General features: G+C 46.6%; 1 protein-coding gene across 31 annotated transcripts in view; it reads right to left on the bottom strand.

The window, feature by feature from the left end:
- dlg2 (discs, large homolog 2 (Drosophila)) overlaps positions 1 to 21,708 on the bottom strand; it is a 133,985-nt gene that overhangs the window by 32,601 nt on the left and 79,676 nt on the right. For 30 of the 31 annotated variants that reach the window (XM_060057107.1, XM_060057111.1, XM_060057112.1 and 27 more), the window contains 3 exons: positions 3,416 to 3,469; positions 1,989 to 2,039; positions 494 to 618 (listed from right to left, as the gene is read on the bottom strand). In XM_060057107.1, coding sequence (XP_059913090.1) covers positions 494 to 618; positions 1,989 to 2,039; positions 3,416 to 3,469 — 230 coding nt within the window. Of the gene's footprint in view, positions 1 to 493; positions 619 to 1,988; positions 2,040 to 3,415; positions 3,470 to 8,147; positions 9,056 to 21,708 lie in introns of those variants that run through there. The other variant, XM_060057125.1, reaches the window with a different exon arrangement.

Here is a 21,708-nt window from a genome sequence, read left to right as displayed (position 1 = left end):
ACCATTTATACTATGATGACCATGCAGCTGGATCAATATAGCCATGAACATCTGGCAAAATGATTTTGTAGTTTGTTAGCAAGGCTGGACTAATTAGCAGGACACATGCACATCACTTGATTGTAAAATGAACTTAAAATCAGTAAAAAATAATATGATGATAGGACACAATGTTGGTCTTAAAGAACTTAACTAATTTGATGCCCTTTCTAAATTAGTAACAAACATTAAAAAAAGATATATATATAATCACGGCATAAATCGTGTGATAATGTGATTTCAGGACACTCAGGGTCACCTTACATTGCAGGGCCAAAACATCCCTTCAGTGAAATAAATTAAAAATAAGTGTAAACAGGACAGCAATGACAACATAAACAACAGGTGGCCAACAAAAGGAGGTCATTTTGGACCCTGTTTGCTTTAAGATGTTCGGCTGACTCAGGACACATCCGTCTACTCACACACAGATCCTGACCGGGACCAGACTTACCGCAGGCGCCCGTCCTCCGAGGCCGCCCCCCCTGGGATGATCTTGGTGATGAAGATGCCCGGGTCATCTCCGATGTGTGGGTTGTCCGTCCCGCCGGCGATGCTGAAGCCAAGGCCCGAGTTGCCCTGCGTGGGTCCACACACAACGTTAGTTTTGGGGGAGCCGCTGGGGAAGCGATGGTGGGCATTTCAAACGAAAGAACCGCATCTTTTGGACTGACTCACTGAAGCTAACCCGAGTACGTCTTAAGACCTTCATAAAGAGCTAGCAAATTCTTTACATTTTTTAAAAAAGATTAACAACCAAACGCTTTTGTTTGAGTGAAGCACAAGGGAATACTCCTGTTTTATCTAAAACGTCCCGTATCGCTCTTTTAGTGCTGATATGATGGATTAACATGGTGAGGAACTGGGTGTGTTCTGGTTTTCTATGGGGAACGGGTTCCGGCTCATCATCACCGTCAGCGAAAACGCCCGGCCCTTACTGTATAACGGCTATATCACTAAACCTGACAGTCTGTTGAGTCTACTGGTCAAAAGAGCTGTCAGTCCTCTGGAAGAGCGGGGCTACAGCCTCATCAGAGAGCTGTCAAAGAGGATCCCGCCCACGCGCCTCCTCTCGCATGAAAAGAGACGCGCGGCGTGATTAAAGCCCTAACTGAGGGGAAGCGAGGCGTCTCTTGATTATGAAAACCTTAATCCACCGAGCCAGCCCCCCCGAGGCGCCCCGTGGCTGTAGTACTGTAATACCGCGGCATCAGAAACCGCTGGCAAGGCCTGCTGGCGACACTGACACTGAAACAGGGCTTCCTGGACCCATACACACACAGGACCGCGGGATCACGTTTTACACTTCTGAGAAGGAATAGAAAAAGCAAAGAAATGTGCAGCTCTCCTCTGTATGGCTCATCATGGACACGGACACGAGTCAGGGTTGTGTTGTGGTTTTTTTATGAATAATATCCACGTGCAGGCTTCCCTGGTTGGCTAAATATCAGCCCACCGCCTTCGGTGGTGCTGACCTTTTTTGACGGCTCTGTTTTGCATTTTTGCAGTCTCTGGCTCGCCATCCTCCTATTGGATCCTTCAAGACGATGCCCTAACCGATGTTAGTCTTAATGTCGACGCCGTATAGATAATGTTGAGATTCTTCAAATACCACAGGCTCCAGTACTGCTAATGGCGCGTCATTTAATTTTTAGCACACGAGCTAGTTGCTGTAAGCCATGAATAAGTTATACAACTAATTATGCTGTCATTCAGATTCGAGGTCAACGACAGGGAACATGCCATTTAAAAAATCTGACCGGGGAGTTCCTGCCACTAAGATGATGACGGATCATGTCTGTTATGCCCACACATCGTGTGAACCAACCAATCAGAATCACTTCGTTTCGTGCATTGCGTTTGACTTGATGAACAGGTGAGCTTGAACAACGAACACAAATCATGTTTGTCAGGAAAGGAGTGCTTGCAGTGTCTGGGATGGTACTTACCCGCTCCAGCGTGATCTCCTCAAACTCATATTCAACCTCTGTCCCATTGAGCTGAAGAAAGAAACACATTGCATTAGCTGACAACGTAGCTGGCTCTATCTGTGTGTCGGTGATATCTGAGTTAGGAATACCTAGCAAAAATGCATCGATTTCTATTATTTTGTTCACATTGTAAACAATTTGTTTAAATGTCAAAACATCATCATTGAGTATCCATTACGGCACCAATAATTAAAAGAACGTTTCATAGTCATGCCAAGATTCTGGTCATTAACTTTAGGCGTTCACCCTAGTAGAATAACTCAACACCCCCGAAATGTTTTTATCCGTTAAAATTATTGATCAAATAGCGAGCTATTCCTGCGGCGTTGCGAGCCAGCCAGACACAGTGGGAGGCGTGGAGTGGGGGTGGAGGGCTGCCTGTATTTTGCTGCGATGATTAATTAGCGATAGGCGCTTCCTTCCCATTAGGCATTCACACAGGAACAGCGATGTCGCAGGACGGATGCTTGGCGCGGCCGACGCTCACGCTATACGGTCCCCGCTGGCGGAAGTTTGTGATTCATACAGTCATTTACATAATTTAGTTAGCGCTAAAACAGCAACATATACAGTCGAAACGACAATGATGGTGCCGTGCGATTAATTAATTAATTCATGTGTAACCTTTGGAACGCACACTGTCATCGGGGGGCAACATCTGATACTTAATATACATAACATATATTAAAGCATATATTCAATTGGTTCACGGTAGGTGAGCACATTTAGTTTGGAACTGTATCTACATTTGAGTGCATGCTATTAGATTATATATTATATCCTCATCCTCATCTTCAATCCACTGATCCGGGGTGTGGGTCAACCAAGTTGTATGTATGTAATATTTTATTTAAATTCATTAGAACGTAAAAAGGTATGTATGCACACAGACACAGACACACACTGCTGACAGTTAATAGAGGCGTCTGATTTCCAGCACATGATGACAGTGTCTCAGTGAATCTCAAGCAGCACCTGTCAGTGTTACGTGTTGACGGAACAGACTGGACATGATGGCAGCCACTCTCGTCTGTGCTCGCCATGTTTTCTCTATTTTTATTTTGTTATTCGTCCCTCTTAATTGCTTCCGTGGCGCCGTGCATTTGTTTTGATGGGGAGCGGGCAAAGGGTCTTTGAAAAACTATGGATGGGTCTTTTATTCATGACAACCCATCCATTATTTAGCACAGTGACCCCGTTTTATTATTTTACATGAACGTGTTGTGTGTAATGTGGTTGTCATCATCAAAACCATCAAAACGATTCTCTCCCCCAATTGCCCACACAATGTGATTGAGGCATGGGGAAATGGACTGGGGATGTTTCATACAACTAATGATAACTAGAACAAGACTAATATTGATCATGTTAATGAAGCTACTCACATATGGTACCGACTCCAGGGTGTCCGTGTTGACTACAATTGGGGCGGGGCTTGCCTGAGAGAGAGAGAGAGAGAGAGAGAGAGAGAAAGAAAGAAAGAGAGAGAGAGGTCGATAAGCCACTGCAAGAAGTGTCAGTGACGACAGCAAAGTGCCCGGGCCAACTCCTGCCCTACTTTCCATGCATGGACAAAAGGGAAGTGGGATGGAGGGGCTGAAAAAGACATCTTCTGGATCACGCTGCCATAACCTGCATCATCAACAATTCACCATCCCCTGTCTCAAAAGGGAGTCTTGACTCTGGACAGGAAGGGGGAAGAAGGCGGGGCTGTGGAGGTCACAGGTCACCCGCTGTGTGAGCATAACCTCAGTGTATCAACACAGACACAGTGATACGGAGGCAGATTTAAATGGGTGATATTATGCCACCAGGTGTGAGTGGGATTAGTTATTACAAGCCACTTGATAATCGGCCTTTCCCTTGTGTTTGAGTGACATCAAAAGTGAGAGTGTCCACCTAGATGTGTGCTGGATGGATCAATCTACCAGCCTACCCAGTGGACTGTAGCACACGTTGCTTATCTATCCATCATACATCTAGGTGGACACACCCGGTGAAATCATATCACCCCTGTAACGGTTTGTTGGCAGGTTATTTAGATGTACAGGAGTGGTTTCCATACAGAAAAAAAACAACTACAAGCGCGCAATCTCAAATGACATCTGCAAACTAAGTCAAAGCGCTGAGCTCGTGGCTTTCCCTATTTTGCGTTGCGCGCGAGACTGAATAATGCATGATGATTACCAATCAGCCTTGCATATCAGACACCCGGGCGGCTGGTGATTGCACCACTGGGTGTATCATACGAGTTCAGCCGTATTGACGCAGCGTTTACAGTGTAAATAAATCCGTCTGCCGCCGGCGCCGGCGGCCCCGTGTACGAGATGAAGCCGCCGTGACCCGACGCATGGGCCGGATGTGTTCAAACCCCCCTCCGAAAACAGATGGGTAAACACATTGCTCCCGTGAGAACCAGAGGATGGGTGTTTATCGGCCGCACACAAACTGCCATCCGTCTCCACGTTGGCGGTTAGAAGATGTAAGAGCTGTTATTCAAGAGTCATTGGTTGGGAAAGCCGTTGCCATCCGTCAGCTATTGGTGGGTGAGGCGCGCTGTGAGATTATCCGTCTCTCTCCTGCCCCCTCTCTTTTTTTAAAACTCCTCTGTGGCTCAAATGGTAGAGCTTGCATAAGGTTAGGGGTTTTAGTTCCATCGGGGCCAACCAGAAATATAGGCCCTCTTCGGATTGTAATACACTTTAGGTAAAAGGGTCTTATACCATGCGGGACTAAAAGTCCACCAAGTGGCCCTAACCAAACTCAGCCAAACATATGCAAATAACACAATCAAGAAGAGGCTGAGAAGAAGGAAACACACATCAGAGAAGGCAGTGCACTAGAAACTATTGACCTGTAGTAACAACCGTTCCATGGGGATACATGTCAGACGTGGGTGAAGACTGCTCCGCAAGCTTTCTCCTCTCGCGATTATTAAAAGCATAACTCATCACTGCGATGATGGTGGGCTTCATCGCAGTGGGAGAAAAGCCCTGCTGCACATGTGTGGAACGTTATCGACTCCATCAGCCTCTCTGCCTTTATGAAGATGATTTTAGGGGAATCGTGGATTGTGAAGAATTGTGCTGACCGAAGCCATAGCACAGCTCTTGCTTCGACTGTGCTTTAGGACGGGACAATGGACGTCCACGGCACCAAGGGTAACCGTTTGTTAGACAGAGAGTACCTTGGGAGAAGAGAGGAATCATCGATTTTGTAGTTGTAGCGTCATCTGGAAGTGAAGTAAGGGATATGAAAATGACTTATTCCCTTGAGGTATGACCGTCAAGCCCTGTTGTTCTGTGCTTAGAGAAATATTGTTCCTGGGAAAATGTTTAATAAATGACGAGCCGCATTGGATTTGGCGGTGTATATTCACATTGTTTCTCAGTTTTTTTGGTTCAGTTGTTTTAAAGGAATTTGCAGTTTCAGCTTTACGAATAACTCACTCACAAAATTCCCAGTCGGGCAAGAGCTGGCAAAAAAATTAAGATTGACATTTTAAAGCAGGCAATAAGAGCTTATTAAACCTGAAGTGATCATAAGATGCGGGAGAAGAAATGCGCCGGTGTAACTATGAATGCTGATGAATTGTCATCAGATAAGGCCGAGACGTGGGCCGTGGGTGAGGCGTTCACACACCGGCGTGAGGATCGGGAGGTGTGACCTGACTGACGGGGTGGATTTACAACAGTGGTGTTGACGGGCGTCTCAGCGACACCCCTGGGGGGGTGGGGGGGGGGCTGGGGGGAGCTGAGAGTGGGTCGATGATTGAAGGTGAAACGCTGTTTGTGAGCAGAATAATCAAGTGGATTTACTCCCAATGCATGTTTGTTGTTCCCTGACAAGAGTGCGATTACAGTAATAATACGATTCGAGTTATAATGTGCAATGTTCAACAACGTAGTTGTCGCAGACAGACGGGCATGCTATCGTATCCAATTATGGAATGGAATAGCGTGGCGCTGTCCTGGCCCAAATAGACCAATCGTACGCGGAGGGCGCGCAGTGTGGGAGGAGCTAAGTGAGAGGTCAACATTGGTATGATGGTGAGGAGGCTGTCACATTATCCATTCTGCTTTAATGTATCTCAGACCACTAGACAGAAGAACAAGGTTACCCTGGAAAAGTAGTCCCATCTTCGACTTTCTATATTTAAATGTTAGGCAAAACGAAGCGTTTTTGATGTGATGTACTTCATTCTGCCAATTAAAATGCACACACACACATACACACACACGCACACACACAAGTACACATGCACACACACACACAGCAGAGACACTGTGTGTTGGTGCATGGAGATGTAATGGGCATTCGACTGAGTGCATTAATGACATTCTCAGCTGTACCCGGGATCATATCTGCGCCCCCCCCCCCCCCCCCCCCCCCCCCCCGGACGATGGCGTCGTCTGAAACGTGACAAGATTGGCGTGCACGTGAAAGCGCCCGTGAGGCTCTGGCACTGCCACTCCCACAGAGAGAGGCAGAGTGAGAGAGAGTTGTGTCTCGACGGCAACTCACAACATATTTTATTAAAAGGAAAGGAAAGGCCATCATTTATTCAACGCACAGAACGGGAGGGGGGGGAAAAGACATGAAATGGAATCAAACAGACGGTAAAGTGACAGGGATGGGCATCTTTAGAAGGGTGAATGTCTATGTTAAAAGTGTGCGCTCCCGTTCGCTCCATGCCATGTGGGTTATTCTACTATAAGTACAGTCGGTTGATATCTGCCTGAGCAGACGTCAACCATCGCGATATACAAAAGACAATACAATAAAATGCACACGTCCGCTGGCGTCATGGCCAGTGGCATCGCTCAGAAGGACGTCCCAAGCTGTCTGCTCCGTCTCTATTCATCTATTGTATTCTATCCGTTTAGTGCTGGTCGGCTATGTTGATTTATTTTTTGTTCAATAATTCAAAGGAGCCGGCATAGTGAAAGTATAGTGGCCTGATAAATGAAATCTGCCCATCAATATTTCACCAGCATCGTTCGTTCAAATATCCACACAACAAACGCTGGCATTTGATGGGTCTTGTCGAATTTTATACTCAAAAGTTCTACTAATGTACTACAGATTTTTCCGTGTCTTTTTAATTTGTTTCCCAAAGAACCCTTGTTTAAGTGTGATAAAATGGAACACAATTAAATCCTTGACATGATGAACAGTGAAATATATCAAGCAAAACCTAAACAAAAACATCAAGCATAAGAGATGAAAATGCCATAAGCAATACTCTCTCCTCTGTCCATCTATGAGAGATGAACCAGGCACACACACACACACACACACACACACACACACACACACACACACACACACACACACACACACACACACACACACACACACACACACACACACACACACACACACCCTTAGATGAGAGCAAACAGACACAATACTAAACTCTTCATCTGAGAGTCCATAATCGTTCTCCTACTGAAGCGTTCCTTCATGTTCTCCAAGGAGAACACATCATTCTATAGACGTTGTGAGGACAGCACACGGGCAATGCCCTTACCCGTGTGATTACAACTGTTCACGTTGTTGAACAGAACAGAGCCTGACCCATGAGTAATGCTCAGAAGCACCCGCAACACTTTTCATTAACATGCTGCTATATTGCAGAGCCTGACGTCAACAAAAGCCCTCTCAGTCTCTCTCTCTCTCTCACTCCCTCTCTCTGGCTCCCTCTAACAAGCTGCTCCATCATGTTCAAGTGAATACAGGCTCAGATAAAAGCCTCATTTCCAGCCTGTGTGTGGGTTTGCTTGGGTGGTCATTCCCGGCCCACTCAACTCAGGCAAAGCCCGATGAGCGAAACACACAAAACCGTACAAATAATACATAACAAAACCCTTCAGAATACACACACCGACACACCGCTTTTCACTCGGAACACTTTTGATAAAAAACACAACCACACAAACCGATCCTCCAGAGCCTCCACACACTGTCCACTCTGACGTAACCTACGTCACACAGCACACACACACACACACACTGCCCCGCGCTAAGTCCGGGGCCCTGGGTCCACGTGGGCCGCGAGATCGCCCCCCCCCCATGCCGAGCCGCGGCCCCCCCCGGAGGAGAGAGCCCGTTTACCTGGTAGGGCTCCTGCCAGCCCTGGACGCAGCCGCACTCGGCGGCCCACTGGTCGCAGCTGCCCCCCTTGGCGCTGGCGCTCCTGTACGACAGGAGGCCCTTGGGTTCGCCCCCCTGCCCCGTCCGGCCCCACCTCTTGGGCAGCGTGGCCCCGCCGGGGACTCCGGCGCCGTGCTGGTACCTCTGCAGGGACTGGTGGGACGGGTGCTGATGGGAGTGTTGGCGGGGCAGCTGATGGGGATGCTGCTGGTGGTGCTGGTGGTGCTGGGGTCGCTGGCGGCGTTGCGTCCAGTACGCCTCCTCCTCGCCGTAGCCTCGCCGTCCTCCTCTCCCCTCGTCGTCCAGGTCGGCATAACTCTGCTGCTTGCTCAGGTAGGCGGTCATCGTACGCCAAGTTTCAATACCCCCCCGCCCCCCCGCCACCCCTTGTCACTTACTTCTTGCCACTCACTTCCTTCCTACCGCACTTTTCCCTCCTGTAGGTTCTCGTTTCTTCCTTCTTCTTCTTCTTCTCCTTCTTGTTCTCCTTCTTCTTCTTTCTCCTCCTTGTCCCTTTGGGTCTATCCCCTCCCCCTCTCTAATCCGTTATGCGGGCGACGCTGTCACGCGGCGGCGGCGGCGTCCTCCTCTGATGAGGCTAGTGACGGTGATGAATGGCTGAGCCGTCGGGATATCGTAGCCGTCCGCTGGCTGCCATACGTGTGGCCGTGTGAGAGCAGGACTCCTGAGCTGTTTATGTGTGTGTGTGTGTGAGAATGGGTGAGTGAGTAAGTTAGTGAGTGAGAGAGAGAGAGGTTATGCGTAAATGTGCGCAAAGGGAAGGCAGCAGCAGAATGATCAGATGAGGGAGAGGGAGGGTGACCAGAAGGAGTAAAATGGAGAGGGAGAGAGGGAGGGAGGGGGAGAGAGAGAGAGAGAGAGAGAGAGAGAGAGAGAGAGAGAGAGAGAGAGAGAGAGAGAGAGAGAGAGAGAGAGAGAGAGACAGAAAGAGAGGAGGGGAGGGATGGAGAGGAGTTAAGTGACTGGATGGGGAGAGACAGAAAAGAACAGCAGGGAAGAGAGGGAGAGAGGCAGGGAGAGAGGGAACCACAGAGAGAGCTACAGAGGGGGTGGTCTGCGCTCTGTGCTGTGAGTGTGTGTGTTTTTATGTGTATGTGTGTATGATTGTGTGTGTGTGTTTGTTGCTAGTCCTGTGTCAATATATGACTCAACTGGCAGTGTTCGCACTGCCAGGCAGAAGCAATCGATGCTCGCCGCTGATAGGAATGGGATGGGACCCCAGGCTGGGCTGCGGATCACAGAGATTCGGATGCGGTTCATCACCATGTGTGTACGCGTGATGACAGCAGTATTACCAACAGGAACTGGAAGTCTGTTGCCGTGGTAATAATAAAAAAAGAACGCACACGCGTAAACACATCCACACACACTAATGAGGGTGATACGCATCAACACACACACACACACACACACACACACATTAATGAAAGTGACTCTGATCTCACACAAACACACACACCTACACACAAACAAAATACATTAGTGGAAGACCAAACCAGATCACTGTGAATGTGATCGGTGGTATGTTGATAACTTAGTGTTTATAATCAAATAACCCATTAAATATGACATAATCTAATCAACAGCTCTCCTCTCATCTGTCTGCCAGAGTTGAATGCATGTGTGGGTAAATCTCTGTGTGTGTGTGTGTGTGTGTGTGTGTGTGTGTGTGTGTGTGTGTGTGTGTGTGTGTGTGTGTGTGTGTGTGTGTTTGATAAGTGTGTGGTATGGAGTGTGCGGGGGCGACCACCGTTCAGATGATATCGACATGCACATGGATGCTGCCGACTGCTTGTCCCAGGCAGTGAGGAGCTCTGGACGGAGGGACTTTGACAGTCGGACTGATGATCTGTTCAATTATACAATCCGTTTGATGAGGTACTGCAGTGTCAGTGCCATCATGTGTGGGTTTGTGGGTGTGTGTGTTGATGCCTGGGGGGTTGGATCCTCTGTGTGTCTATGGAGAATAATACTTGATAATAGAGAGGCAGAAACACTAAACAGGAGGCACAAATAAAAAACATTGAGGTTCGAGAGAGAGAGAGAGAGAGAGAGAGAGAGAGAGAGAGAGAGAGAGAGAGAGAGAGAGAGAGAGAGAGAGAGAGAGAGAGAGAGCAAAACAGCCGCAGTGGGCATCTCAAGTGTGTGAGCTGTGTGTGTGTGTGAGACACTGTGCGTGTGTGCGAGAGAGATCATCACCGATGAAGAGCATGCAGGAGACGGGGTGTGTGAACAGCTTGGTTGGACAGTTGGTTCGCCCTTGTTCAATCCCTTCTTTGAGAACACAAGCACTGTGTTGTTTCAGCCTATCCTAGCGCTCACATCTGTATCTATTATAGTTGCATTCATATTTACACTGGCTTACGCATCATATGCTCACCAAATTGAAAATCTGTTAGAAAACAGACCAAAAACACACAAAATCACACACACACACACACACACACACACACACACACACACACACACACACACACACACACACACACACACACACACACACACACACACACACACACACACACACACACACACACACACACAAAAGATCCCTATCCAACACGACAGAATTCACCATATTCTCGTTCGGTGCATCTCAAGTCCAAGTGACCTCATTCTGGATTCACTGGTGCGCAATAACATACAGCATAACCATTGGAAACATTTGAAAATGATTACGGCGGGCATGTTGAGTGTACCACATTACCCGTCGCACTGTGTGCGTCGTGTGTGTGTGTGTACTGTGTGCGCGTGTGCGCATTAACTCAACCACATCATCTCACTCTACAAGACTTCAGTCCCAGAGGCTTCAGAGATGAGCAATGAGTGAACTCTTCTTACTTTAAATGCATCCCCATTCGCCCTGCATGTTCGTTGTTCATTGGGAGCAGGCAAACAGAGAGATACAACCAGCAACGTCTGAATAGCCAAATTAAGATGATTCACACCAGTGTGCGTGTTTGGCTGCTCATCGGGTGAGAGATAGATTATGAAACACTGTACGTAGCATGTAATTCAATAATAATGGAGTATAGTATTGGTCGGAAAAAATTGAATGAAAATGCAATTGTGTTGGGTGTACGCTAAGAGGCAGCATTGTCTCGTATGCCTCGAATCGATAAATACAAATCAGAGCTTTTTACATTCTTGTGATCAAATGCTACCATTCACGTTGACATGAAACGTGTTCTTTTCAGCCTCATACTAGTCGCGGTTTCAGAATAATCTCTTCAACTGCCCTGTAACTGATTTGTTCAGAGTGCTACTCCCCCGACAGAGCCCGTACCGCCCCCTGCTTTGAGCGTGGGCCATTTATGGGTGTGCTTCCACATGCAGGACTCTGCTCCTACTCTCCCTCAACCTTTTTCTACCCCGCTCTCACTCCAACTCTTATTACCTCTCTCCCTCTCTCTCTAGTGCTGCCTCTACCCCCTTTCCCTCTCTAACGTGTTCATCCGCTCACTCTACATCCCTCTTACCTCCACCTCGGTCTATCTCTCTCTCCATCTCTAGCTTTAAATCGTTCTACCCGTCTCTCTCTCGCCATCTCTAGCTTTAACTCGCTCTACCCGTCTCTCTCTCTCCATCTCTAACTTTAACTCGTTCTACCCGTCTCTCTCTCTCCATCTCTAGCTTTAACTCTTTTATACCTGTCTATCTCTCTCTCCATCTCTAGCTTTAAATCGTTCTACCCGTCTCTCTCTCGCCATCTCTAGCTTTAACTCGCTCTACCCGTCTCTCTCTCTCCATCTCTAACTTTAACTCGTTCTACCCGTCTCTCTCTCTCCATCTCTAGCTTTAACTCTTTTATACCTGTCTATCTCTCTCGCCATCTCTAGCTTTAAATCGTTCAACCCGTCTCTCTCTCTCCATCTCTAGCTTTAACTCGTTCTACCTGTCTCTCTCTCTCTCTCCATCTCTAGCTCTAACTCGTTCTACCCGTCTATCTCTCTCTCCATCTCTAGCTTTAACTCGTTCTACCCGTCTCTCTCTCTCCATCTCTAGCTCTAACTCGTTCTACCCGTCTCTCTCTCTCCATCTCTAGCTTTAACTCGTTCTACCCGTCTATCTCTCTCTCCATCTCTAGCTCTAACTCGTTCTACCCGTCTCTCTCTCTCTCCATCTCTAGCTTTAACTCTTTTATACCTGTCTATCTCTCTCTCCATCTCTAGCTTTAACTCTTTTATACCTGTCTATCTCTCTCTCCATCTCTAGCTTTAACTCGTTCTACCCGTCTCTCTCTCTCCATCTCTAGCTCTAACTCGTTCTACCCGTCTCTCTCTCTCCATCTCTAGCTCTAACTCGTTCTACCCGTCTCTCTCTCTCCCCATCACTTTGCCATTTCAGTCAGATAGTGTTTTGACCCCTTCACACTGGCACAGGGATGAGCCAATCAAAGATTGACAGGTCATTTACTGTGTCCGCAGCGCCTGACTGCACATCTCTATTAGCGGCCAGACCTCTGTCGCTAGGGGAGCCCTGCACTCGAGTGTTTGGCCAATGCAATGCAATAAAGAAGGCACACTTTCTCCTCAATGCTACTCCAAAGGAAATGGGTTTTTATGGGTTTTGATATTACAGCTTATTTTGCAACAAACTCATTCTTGTCTTAGTGTCAACTAGTTTGTTGTGAGCAAAGAATGGTATCTGTGGAAGGTAATAGCGTTTACATTAATAAAAATGCATTATATATTCTGTAAATCTTCAAATATTTTTTTTAATACAATCGTTGCTTCAGTTCAATATAATGGTACAAGCTCTAGTGTAACTAAGGAAAGCCAAAGTTCAAGCATTGATTGGAGCATACACAATGGCTTAGTGCCTGCCATTATAGAACGTAAAGCTGTTAGTCAAGGGCTCATGTAATTGATGCCATTTTCCACCAGGTGTCAGTAGCAGTTCAGTTCTGAAAAATACCCTTTTTGTTCCATCAACTTTTTTTTGTTCTCACTTTATCCCTTTAACACTATCGATCTGAACATGACTAATGGAGAATTGTCTTCTAAATCCTTCGTTTATTTATTTTTTATTTTTCACATTTATTTTTCAGCAACTAGTCATGGGTGAATTTAGTTAATATTTTGGGAGTATCAGTGGGAAAACAAGGTAATCAAAAAACTGAAATATTTACAACTGTTATATCGCAAATCATTACAATGTGTTTCTTACACATCATACGTAAGTTAAGAGCTTAAAACGACATAACAGACAGATTTTTGCGCTAATGTTGGACATGTTATGTATAACTGCCTAATTAGACGGAGCAGAAGGCTGAAACATGGTCCCGGCTTTCCCAGAGCTTCACCCTATTAAAGATTCAGCACCATTTCATCATAAACACACATCCAACTCAGCAATTTTAACCTGCACTATGGAACTTTTTCACTGCAGCCATCATCTATGTTTCGGGGGATTTGAATGTATGAGTGTTTAAAGTGTACAACCATGAACACGCCTGAATCAATCTTTTTGTCTCCACATCAAATTTTCAGGTGGTCTATGGACGACCACGGCGGGATAATTCTAAAAGAGCTTTGCCGCAGGAAAGGAGAGGAGAGGAAGTGGGACGAAGCCTCTTATATAAAAAAATAACCGAGCAGCTTTGAAGCAGTTGATTACTTTTTACGATTATTCACAATGTCAAATTATTTTTAACAAAAGCAACGGCTGCAGTGAAAAATTGTTTTAAGATTAGATGTCAAAAAGCTACCGCTAGTATGCTATCGCCATTACCATCTGTGGGATGTGTTTCCAACCGGCTGAGTGCAAGGTTTTTTCTTTTCTTTTAAACAGACAAAAGTGAGTTTCAGTGTCGCAGTTGCAATGAATTTCTGTCACTTGAAAGGTATAGTCTATTATATGTCTTCCACACCAACTCAAACTTTTCTTGAAATAAAATGTCTTTGACAGCATATGTAGATTTAATTCTCCTCTCGCCTCCTGGTCATTATTTATTCAGTATCACTACCTCATGGTCCCATTTAATGAGGGAAAAAGATCTCCACCATAATTCCTTCCACCGATGCCGAGGGAACTCTGAATCACTTGGCCGGGCCTTTATTAAAACATCCCGTAAGGTACTCATTTTATAGTGGTCCCATATAGAGTCTATAAAGGGCCTTCTTTACCTCCCCGAGAGGAAGCAGCCATAATGCTAAAGGGAGGAACGCTACACCTTGTACCAGCACAAAGAGCCTATAAAATGTATGCTGACCAGTGAGTGAGTACCCATGGCCAGCTAGACTTAGTCTAAATGGCCAGGGTCCAGTTGCACCAGCAGAACGTAAGGTCCCACTTAGGCTACGTTGAACGTAAATCGCCCAAACGTTCGACTTTACACTCTACTAAAAAAATAGCAGTTGCACCAAGCAGATAGTTTCAACGTAACACTAAGTTATAACTTATCTTTTACACCTCCCCTCTAGCTGGTGTAAGTTCCATACTAACGATAAAGAACCGTTGAAAGAAAAAAACGCAAAAAGATTTCAACACTAAAGCAGGGTAAAGATGGCTATTCGTTTTGAGCAATGGGAAGAGGAGTTTCAATGCGATTTGCGCCGGGAACGGATTGTCCGTGACCGTATCGATCCATTTCGATGATGTTGAATTATATGCGCGATTTCGGATTTGCCGGGCGGAATATTATATTTATTTATTTATTATAAAATCCGCCATCAAATAGCTTAACCTCACGCCTATACCGTCCAAGCAAATTTTAGAGAATAAATGAAACTGTTTTGTTTGCCCTCTCATTTGGGTGCTAACGCGTCTTCACTCAGGTAAGGTGGAAACTTGCCGGTATTTCCTGTTTACATTGTTATCTGTCAATTATTGGCTTGAAATTATCTAAACGTCATTAAAAGCGACACTGGTACACTTTATTCACTACTAGTAACGTTACAACTTAAGTTATGGGTGGTGCAACCAAAATTTAGAACACCTTTAGTTTGACACTAGCTACGTCGAGCGCAGGGTTAAGGCAGACTTTACACCCGAACTTATGATCGGCTTTACGTTCTGCTGGTGCAACCGACTGCTGGTTCCTGGGCGCTCGTAAACGTGGATCACACGCACATGACATAGCCTTATTCAGAGACTACAACACGGCTAAGCACAGGTGTACACACACGCACAGGCGTATTGGCAAACTGAGAGCGCTATCGAGCACTATGGATGAAGAGTCTGGCCCACAAAGCCAGATGACCACTAACAGCCATCCTCCATTAAGTGCCACCGGTTCAATACTCGCCATTCTCTAGCCCCCATCCTATTCGATACGGAACGGGCACACCGAAACCAACAGCACGACGTCCACAACACCCTAGAGAGTTTCAAACATTGAATCGAATGTTCAAAGGTTTTCAAACATTTCATACAATTCAAACGCTTTCCCCCCCACCCGAGACAAAGCAAGGCTTCACCCCTCTGTCGGTTTTTTTTAAACAATCCTCCATGAACGCATTTCCATTAGCTTTTCAAACCTTTAGCGCGCGCGACGCCGGACCCTCGGGACCCCCGGACGCGGCCCGGGCCTCCCCACAGTGCCTCTTCAGCAGCCTCTCCGACACGCTCTGTTTCCAGCGGCCCACGCCGACCAGCGACGGCCACTTGAGCGAGCCGAAGCTCAGGTTCAGCCCCTTGCCCAGGCTGCCCAGGTCGGGGGCCCAGCTCCGCAGCACCTCCATGGACCGCCGCTTCTCCAGGGGGCGGCCCTCCCCCGGGGCCGGGGGGCAGCCCTGGTGGGAGCTGCCCTGGGACGAGTGGGACGGGGTCAGCAGGTTGGGCGCGCTGCCCCCGTGCACCACGGCGTGGCCCATGGGCGAGCCGTCGCCGCCCATCACGCTGTCCCAGCGCCGCTTGCCGGTGAAGGTCATCGGGTGCTGGCGGAGAACCGACGCCGGTCGCCGAGTGATGTCCAAACCCCCCCAACCCCCCCCCCCCCGGCGCCCGCTGCCGAAGAGCAGACTGCACTGCGCTCTCTACTACAGAGTAAACAGCATCCTCTCTACGACCTGTTTGAGAATAAGTCCCCTGGAAGCAGAACCGCGCTGAACCCCCCCCCAAATAAAAGTGAAGTAATTTCCCCAAGGGCGGGGAGGGGGGGGGGCTACACTAGCCGGCGACGTGCCCCGCGATTGGATGGCGTCCCCGCTGAGCGTTCCACTCCATTCCAAGTGCCTATGAAGTCCACGCAGAGAACCGAGAGGGTTCGACACCACCACCACCACCGGCTTCTCCTACGGAGCGACTGGGCCTGTACTCCCCCCGCACTCTGAAGTGGGGGAGAACGCCGATGACCGACCAGGGAAGCAGACCGACGACCCCGGCGCTCTAAAGTGGTCGGTGGAGCGGGTGGGGGGGGGGGGGGGGGGGGACAGCGACGAATAAAGAATAACTCAACAAAAAAAACACCCGAGCGACACATATTCAATATATCTGATTGGTGGAGAGCTGCAGTGGCTGGGCACACAGAGGTGGATTCGATTGGATTAGGCGGGGGAGGAGGTGGGGGGTGGGTGTGTGTGTGTGTGTGGGAGTGTTCCAACGATGTAAATCACATGGAGGCATAATTAATGCCGCAGGGAAGTCGGCTCTGACAGGAGGCCAAAACTAGATTTGACGTGGATCAATGGAGCGCACCAGGAGGAAGAGACCGGGCCCGCCATTGTGTCGGGCGTCGTGCACGATGTACACACACACACACACACACACACACACACAAACACACACACACACACAAATAAGAAAAAATAATGAATCCAAGTAAAAAAATAAATAAAACTGATGGCAGGGATGACTGGAAATGTGCGGAGATAACCAACTGGTAAATAATCAAAGCATACAGCTTTGGTCTGACCTTTGGGGTCTGTTTGGTGTCTCTCCATTTCTAAGTGAGATAAAGCCAAGGAACGTCGTGCCCCTTTAATCCCCCCCCAGCTCACACTCCGGTAGGGGGACCTCTCCTAGGTGCTCACCTTGGCCATGTAGTGCCAGGGCTAGGATGGCTCAAAGGGGGTGTGTGTGTGTGTGTGTGTGTGTGTGTGTGTGTGTGTGTGTGTGTGTGTGTGTGTGTGTCTACTGCCACTACCGTTAGCTCCGTCGCCTCTCAACGTTTTATTTTTATTTTTTTCATCCCCAAAAGCTCAGAGGATTAGCGATGTCTGGCCCGTCACCGATAACCGTGTTCAAACAATTAAAATATACTGTACATACAAATACACAGGAAACAGCGTGCACACATATGCACAAACACGCACAAATACACACACACCTAGAATATGCAGTACAAAAAGTCAAACGATACATTGATTGCTAACAAAAACTAAAATAAACTACAACCAATACGCACACACACAGACCCACACACAGGGAAATGATTCATTGGCTAGGGGGTGTTTACCCTTTAAGGCCCTCTTCGCTGGTTAGCTAACATTTGACCCGCTGAAAAGCACACACTGCTGCTAATGCAGCCTGAGTGCGTTTCCATTACCAATATGGCTGGAAGAGAGCAGACCAATAGGAATAAGAATAGCTCAGGCAGGTAAGAGGAAGTCAGATCCCCTAGTGGGAGAGAGGGAGGGAGGAGAGAGAAAGATAGAGTCAGAGAGAGTGAGAGAGAGATTGAGAGTGTGAGAGAGAGACACAGAGAGAGGTATTTCAGTTGATAGACAGGATTAGACGGCGAGGATGATGGCATTAGGGGAAAGTAAAGGAACTACATGGTGAGTAGTAATAACACACTTATTTCCAAAGAGTGCGCCATTGGCAGCTGAGATGTACAAATATATTTTATGTTACAGTGGGTTAAAAAAAAAAAACACTCAGAAAGCATAAAACACAACATTAGTACAATCTATTTCACAGTCCAGTCTGTTTACACTTAACTTAACAACACACTTGCCTAGATAAGTGCCCAGCAGCAGAGTATATTGTGTCTTGACCACATTTACAACACAAACAGTTCTGAAGAAAGGTAACTGCCGATCTCTAAAGCCGCCACAGTTTGAGTCAACCATCACATCTTTTAAACATGACCTGCAACAGCAGTGGACCACACGTATCGACCGTTGTATCGACCGAGCGCTGGACTGGCAAAATAAAAATACTAATAAAAAGACCAAGCCGACGGAAAAGAAAATACTAAAAGAACGGCTAAGGACAACCTCTTAAATCTGGGCCGCAGCATTTCCAATTGTATTCTCATAGATTGGATTTTTCGCAGCGCCATCCACCACTGACGCGGCCAGTGGAAACACTTAGCATACTGAATAGTTGGCTGCACACTATCAGTGAGAACACCCCCCACCCCCCTCCCCTCCACACCCCTCCATCTTCTTGCTCGGCTAATGTTTACTTGCGGGGTTGTTTTTGTGTGTGTGCGTGTGTATTCCTGTATGTGTGTTGGTTTTTATTTCATGTGATGTGTTCGCCAGCTGTTAGGGCGGGATCGCAAGCTCGTCGAGGCCTTTGAAATTAAGGGTGTGTGTGTTAGTGTGTGTGTCGGGTGTGGATGATGGCCGACAGCTGTGTGGAGAGGCTCTTAACTTTAGAGTGTGTTTGCGGTCTGCTTGCCCTCTCTCGCCTTGAAGTGGCGAGGCAGGTAGGACACCGTGAAAGGCAAAAAACAGTAAAAATCACAAACATTCGTCAAATGGCTTGGTTGGTACTGGAAAAACGAAAGAAATGTCTTCAACCAGTGGCTCCACTTACTAACATCACATATATGACACACACATTGAATGAGTAATTCAGTAGTAATTGTTACCATTGACTATTAGGTCATTTAGCTGATTCGTTAGCCTCATAGTATAATTGCCCAAGGCATATTTTAGGGTTAATCTTGTATTTAGCGTCAAAATGCCTAAGTGAAATAGTTGACTTATGCAGATAGTGATTAAGGAATGTAAAAAGCCTCCTGATTGGCTTGGGATATGGCCAATCAGGCACAGTGAATCAGCAGCATTAGTTAGGCTAGATATCACAATTTGGCCAAAATGACTTAGGCCATTATGCTAGGAGGCTAACGAGATGCTTCTATCAAAGCACTTTGTTCAGACGCATGTAAAGTAAGAGTTTGTTCTCTTGTTAAAGGATGCCTACAGGTGGAAGGCGGACATTGTGGTTTGAAACCAGACACTTCCTTCAGGGAGGGAAACAACCATACAACTGGTGCGTCGTTCCTTTAGCTCATCATGTCCATTAAATGATACAACATCATTTATCACACGGTCGTTATGCATCAACAATTAAAAATACATTTTTATATTCCCTATTCTTGTTCCAACCAACTGGCTATATCAATGAATCACAATTGTGGCCATTGTGGATATATATACTACCATGGAGGTCAGAGAATAGGGTAAAGAATTTAAAATAAAAGTGTGACCATGAGACTAATCTAAATTAGATCCCTGCATTCAGTGCAGGTTGAAAGAAACATTCTTAGTCGGAGGCACCAGATGAGAAGCCGGCCTGTTCGCTAATAGCAGTCGTACTAAAATAGCTCATTGCAGGAAGTCACGTTTTTTTGTAGGCTGTAACAATCAATTAACGCAATTACTCACTCACATAATAAGACTTCTCTGGGCTGTTTGTAGTCTATCCTCCCTTCCCTCCATCCCCAACAACATACCACTATCATTAGGAAACAGCAAGTAATAGAAATGTAATTTGTAATAGAAATGCAATGTCAGGTTCAGTTTAAGAGTACCAGGAAAAAGGATTTGAAAGAAGATGAACACTGATTAGATAGCAGATTAAAACCAACCCTCCATCCACACGCACACACACACACACACAGACACACACACACAGACACACGCACACACACACACACACACACACACCCTCCAAACATCAGCCCTTCACTTAAACTCATGACTCATCTATTACCACCCAGCCATTTTGCTCCCAGAAATGGCGACTGTCAAGCCTAATAATACCCATAATCCACCTCTCTAGCCACTCCTCCAAATACTGCGTGTACATACACCACACATACACACAGACACACAAAAATGTTTCAAGGATTGCACAAAAATAAGAAACTTATAATAATAAAACTTAAAAGGAATCAAAAGACTGTTGTGTGTGTGTGAGCATTGCTGCACAATGCTGCACATACTATTGTACTTCAATGCTTTCAGAGGCCCTAAAAAATACATTGAGATGGAGTTTCATGGACGTTCATTTCTTGGCTATGAAAGGAAGCCTGGACGGCTGTTTGCCAGGTCGGTTGGATGTGGTGACACACACACACACACACACACACACACACACACACACACACACACACACACACACACACACACACACACACACACACACACACACACACACACACACACACACCCAAGATGTGCAACTAAAAAGGAGAGTAGGACCGAGCACACTATTGTTACTGGAATTTATAATGATAGAAAAATATATACATTTGAAGATCAGCAGTACTTCATAGCTTAGAAAAGAGAAAATAAATACCTTGGTATTTCACTTTGGCTGGAATGTGGAAGTTAAAGCTTGGTGGGCGACTACGTCAGAAAGGTGAGTGTGTTGGACGGGATCCCTTGTGTCGCTGTACAGCACGTTGTTTTACTAAGGTAAGCTGTTTGCAAAGTGTCGGCCAAGCGTGTCTTCGTTTGGGTCTGAACATCGAGAGACTAAGAGACTACGTATGGTGAATATTCAAAACTCATTACCAGTCACTCTGACCCAATTAATGAAACTGAGTATGTTTTGACACGTCCTTTCACATTTAAATAAGTCGACGGCTGTCAACATTTAAAGCACATTATAAGCTGGCTTTTATCTTCCCATGTTAAATGTGCGAGGGCCTGCTTGTTAGAATGGTAATATAACCGCACATAATGTGCCTATTAATGGCACGTTGAGATGGAAATGCTATTCTAGGGGTGCATTTAAGTGTAGGGCTAAGTTAGCGAAAGCTCTCTGGTGGCGAGGCTCGTTCTGCAGGGTAGCGTAAAGTTTAATCCTTGAAGGAAGAGGGAGAGGAAGAGAGAGCAGCGCTTTGTTGAATTCAGAATGAGCCGAGACCACAAGCTCCTCAAGGTGACACACACACATTTAAACACACGTGCACACACAACTATACACACATGGGGCCGCGTACATGCACACACACACACACACACACACACACACACACACACACACACACACACACACACACACACTGAGACAAGCACACAAACACAGACACACACACCTGTCTGCGCCATGGTGACGGGGTAGTCTGAGCAACAGGTCTTCTCATTATGAATGAACGTCACATACACAGACCCCCTTATGGCCAGTTGAACACACACAGACACTGTCAAATACTGAATGCAGACATCGTACACAATCACATTATTTTAACTGCGCACACAAAAGCGCACGAGTAGAACACACATTTAAAGTATCCCAGGAGGCTAGGCTGCAGCTACAGTGTTTGTTTTTACGAGACTTAAGAAAATTGGATGTTGTTGTTTTGCGGTTATGT

The sequence above is a fragment of the Gadus macrocephalus genome, chromosome 7, assembly GCF_031168955.1.
Source record: "Gadus macrocephalus chromosome 7, ASM3116895v1".
In the NCBI taxonomy this organism is placed as follows: domain Eukaryota; kingdom Metazoa; phylum Chordata; class Actinopteri; order Gadiformes; family Gadidae; genus Gadus; species Gadus macrocephalus.
Note: the sequence above shows the minus strand (reverse complement) of the source record. Positions and strands in the feature narration are given on the sequence as shown.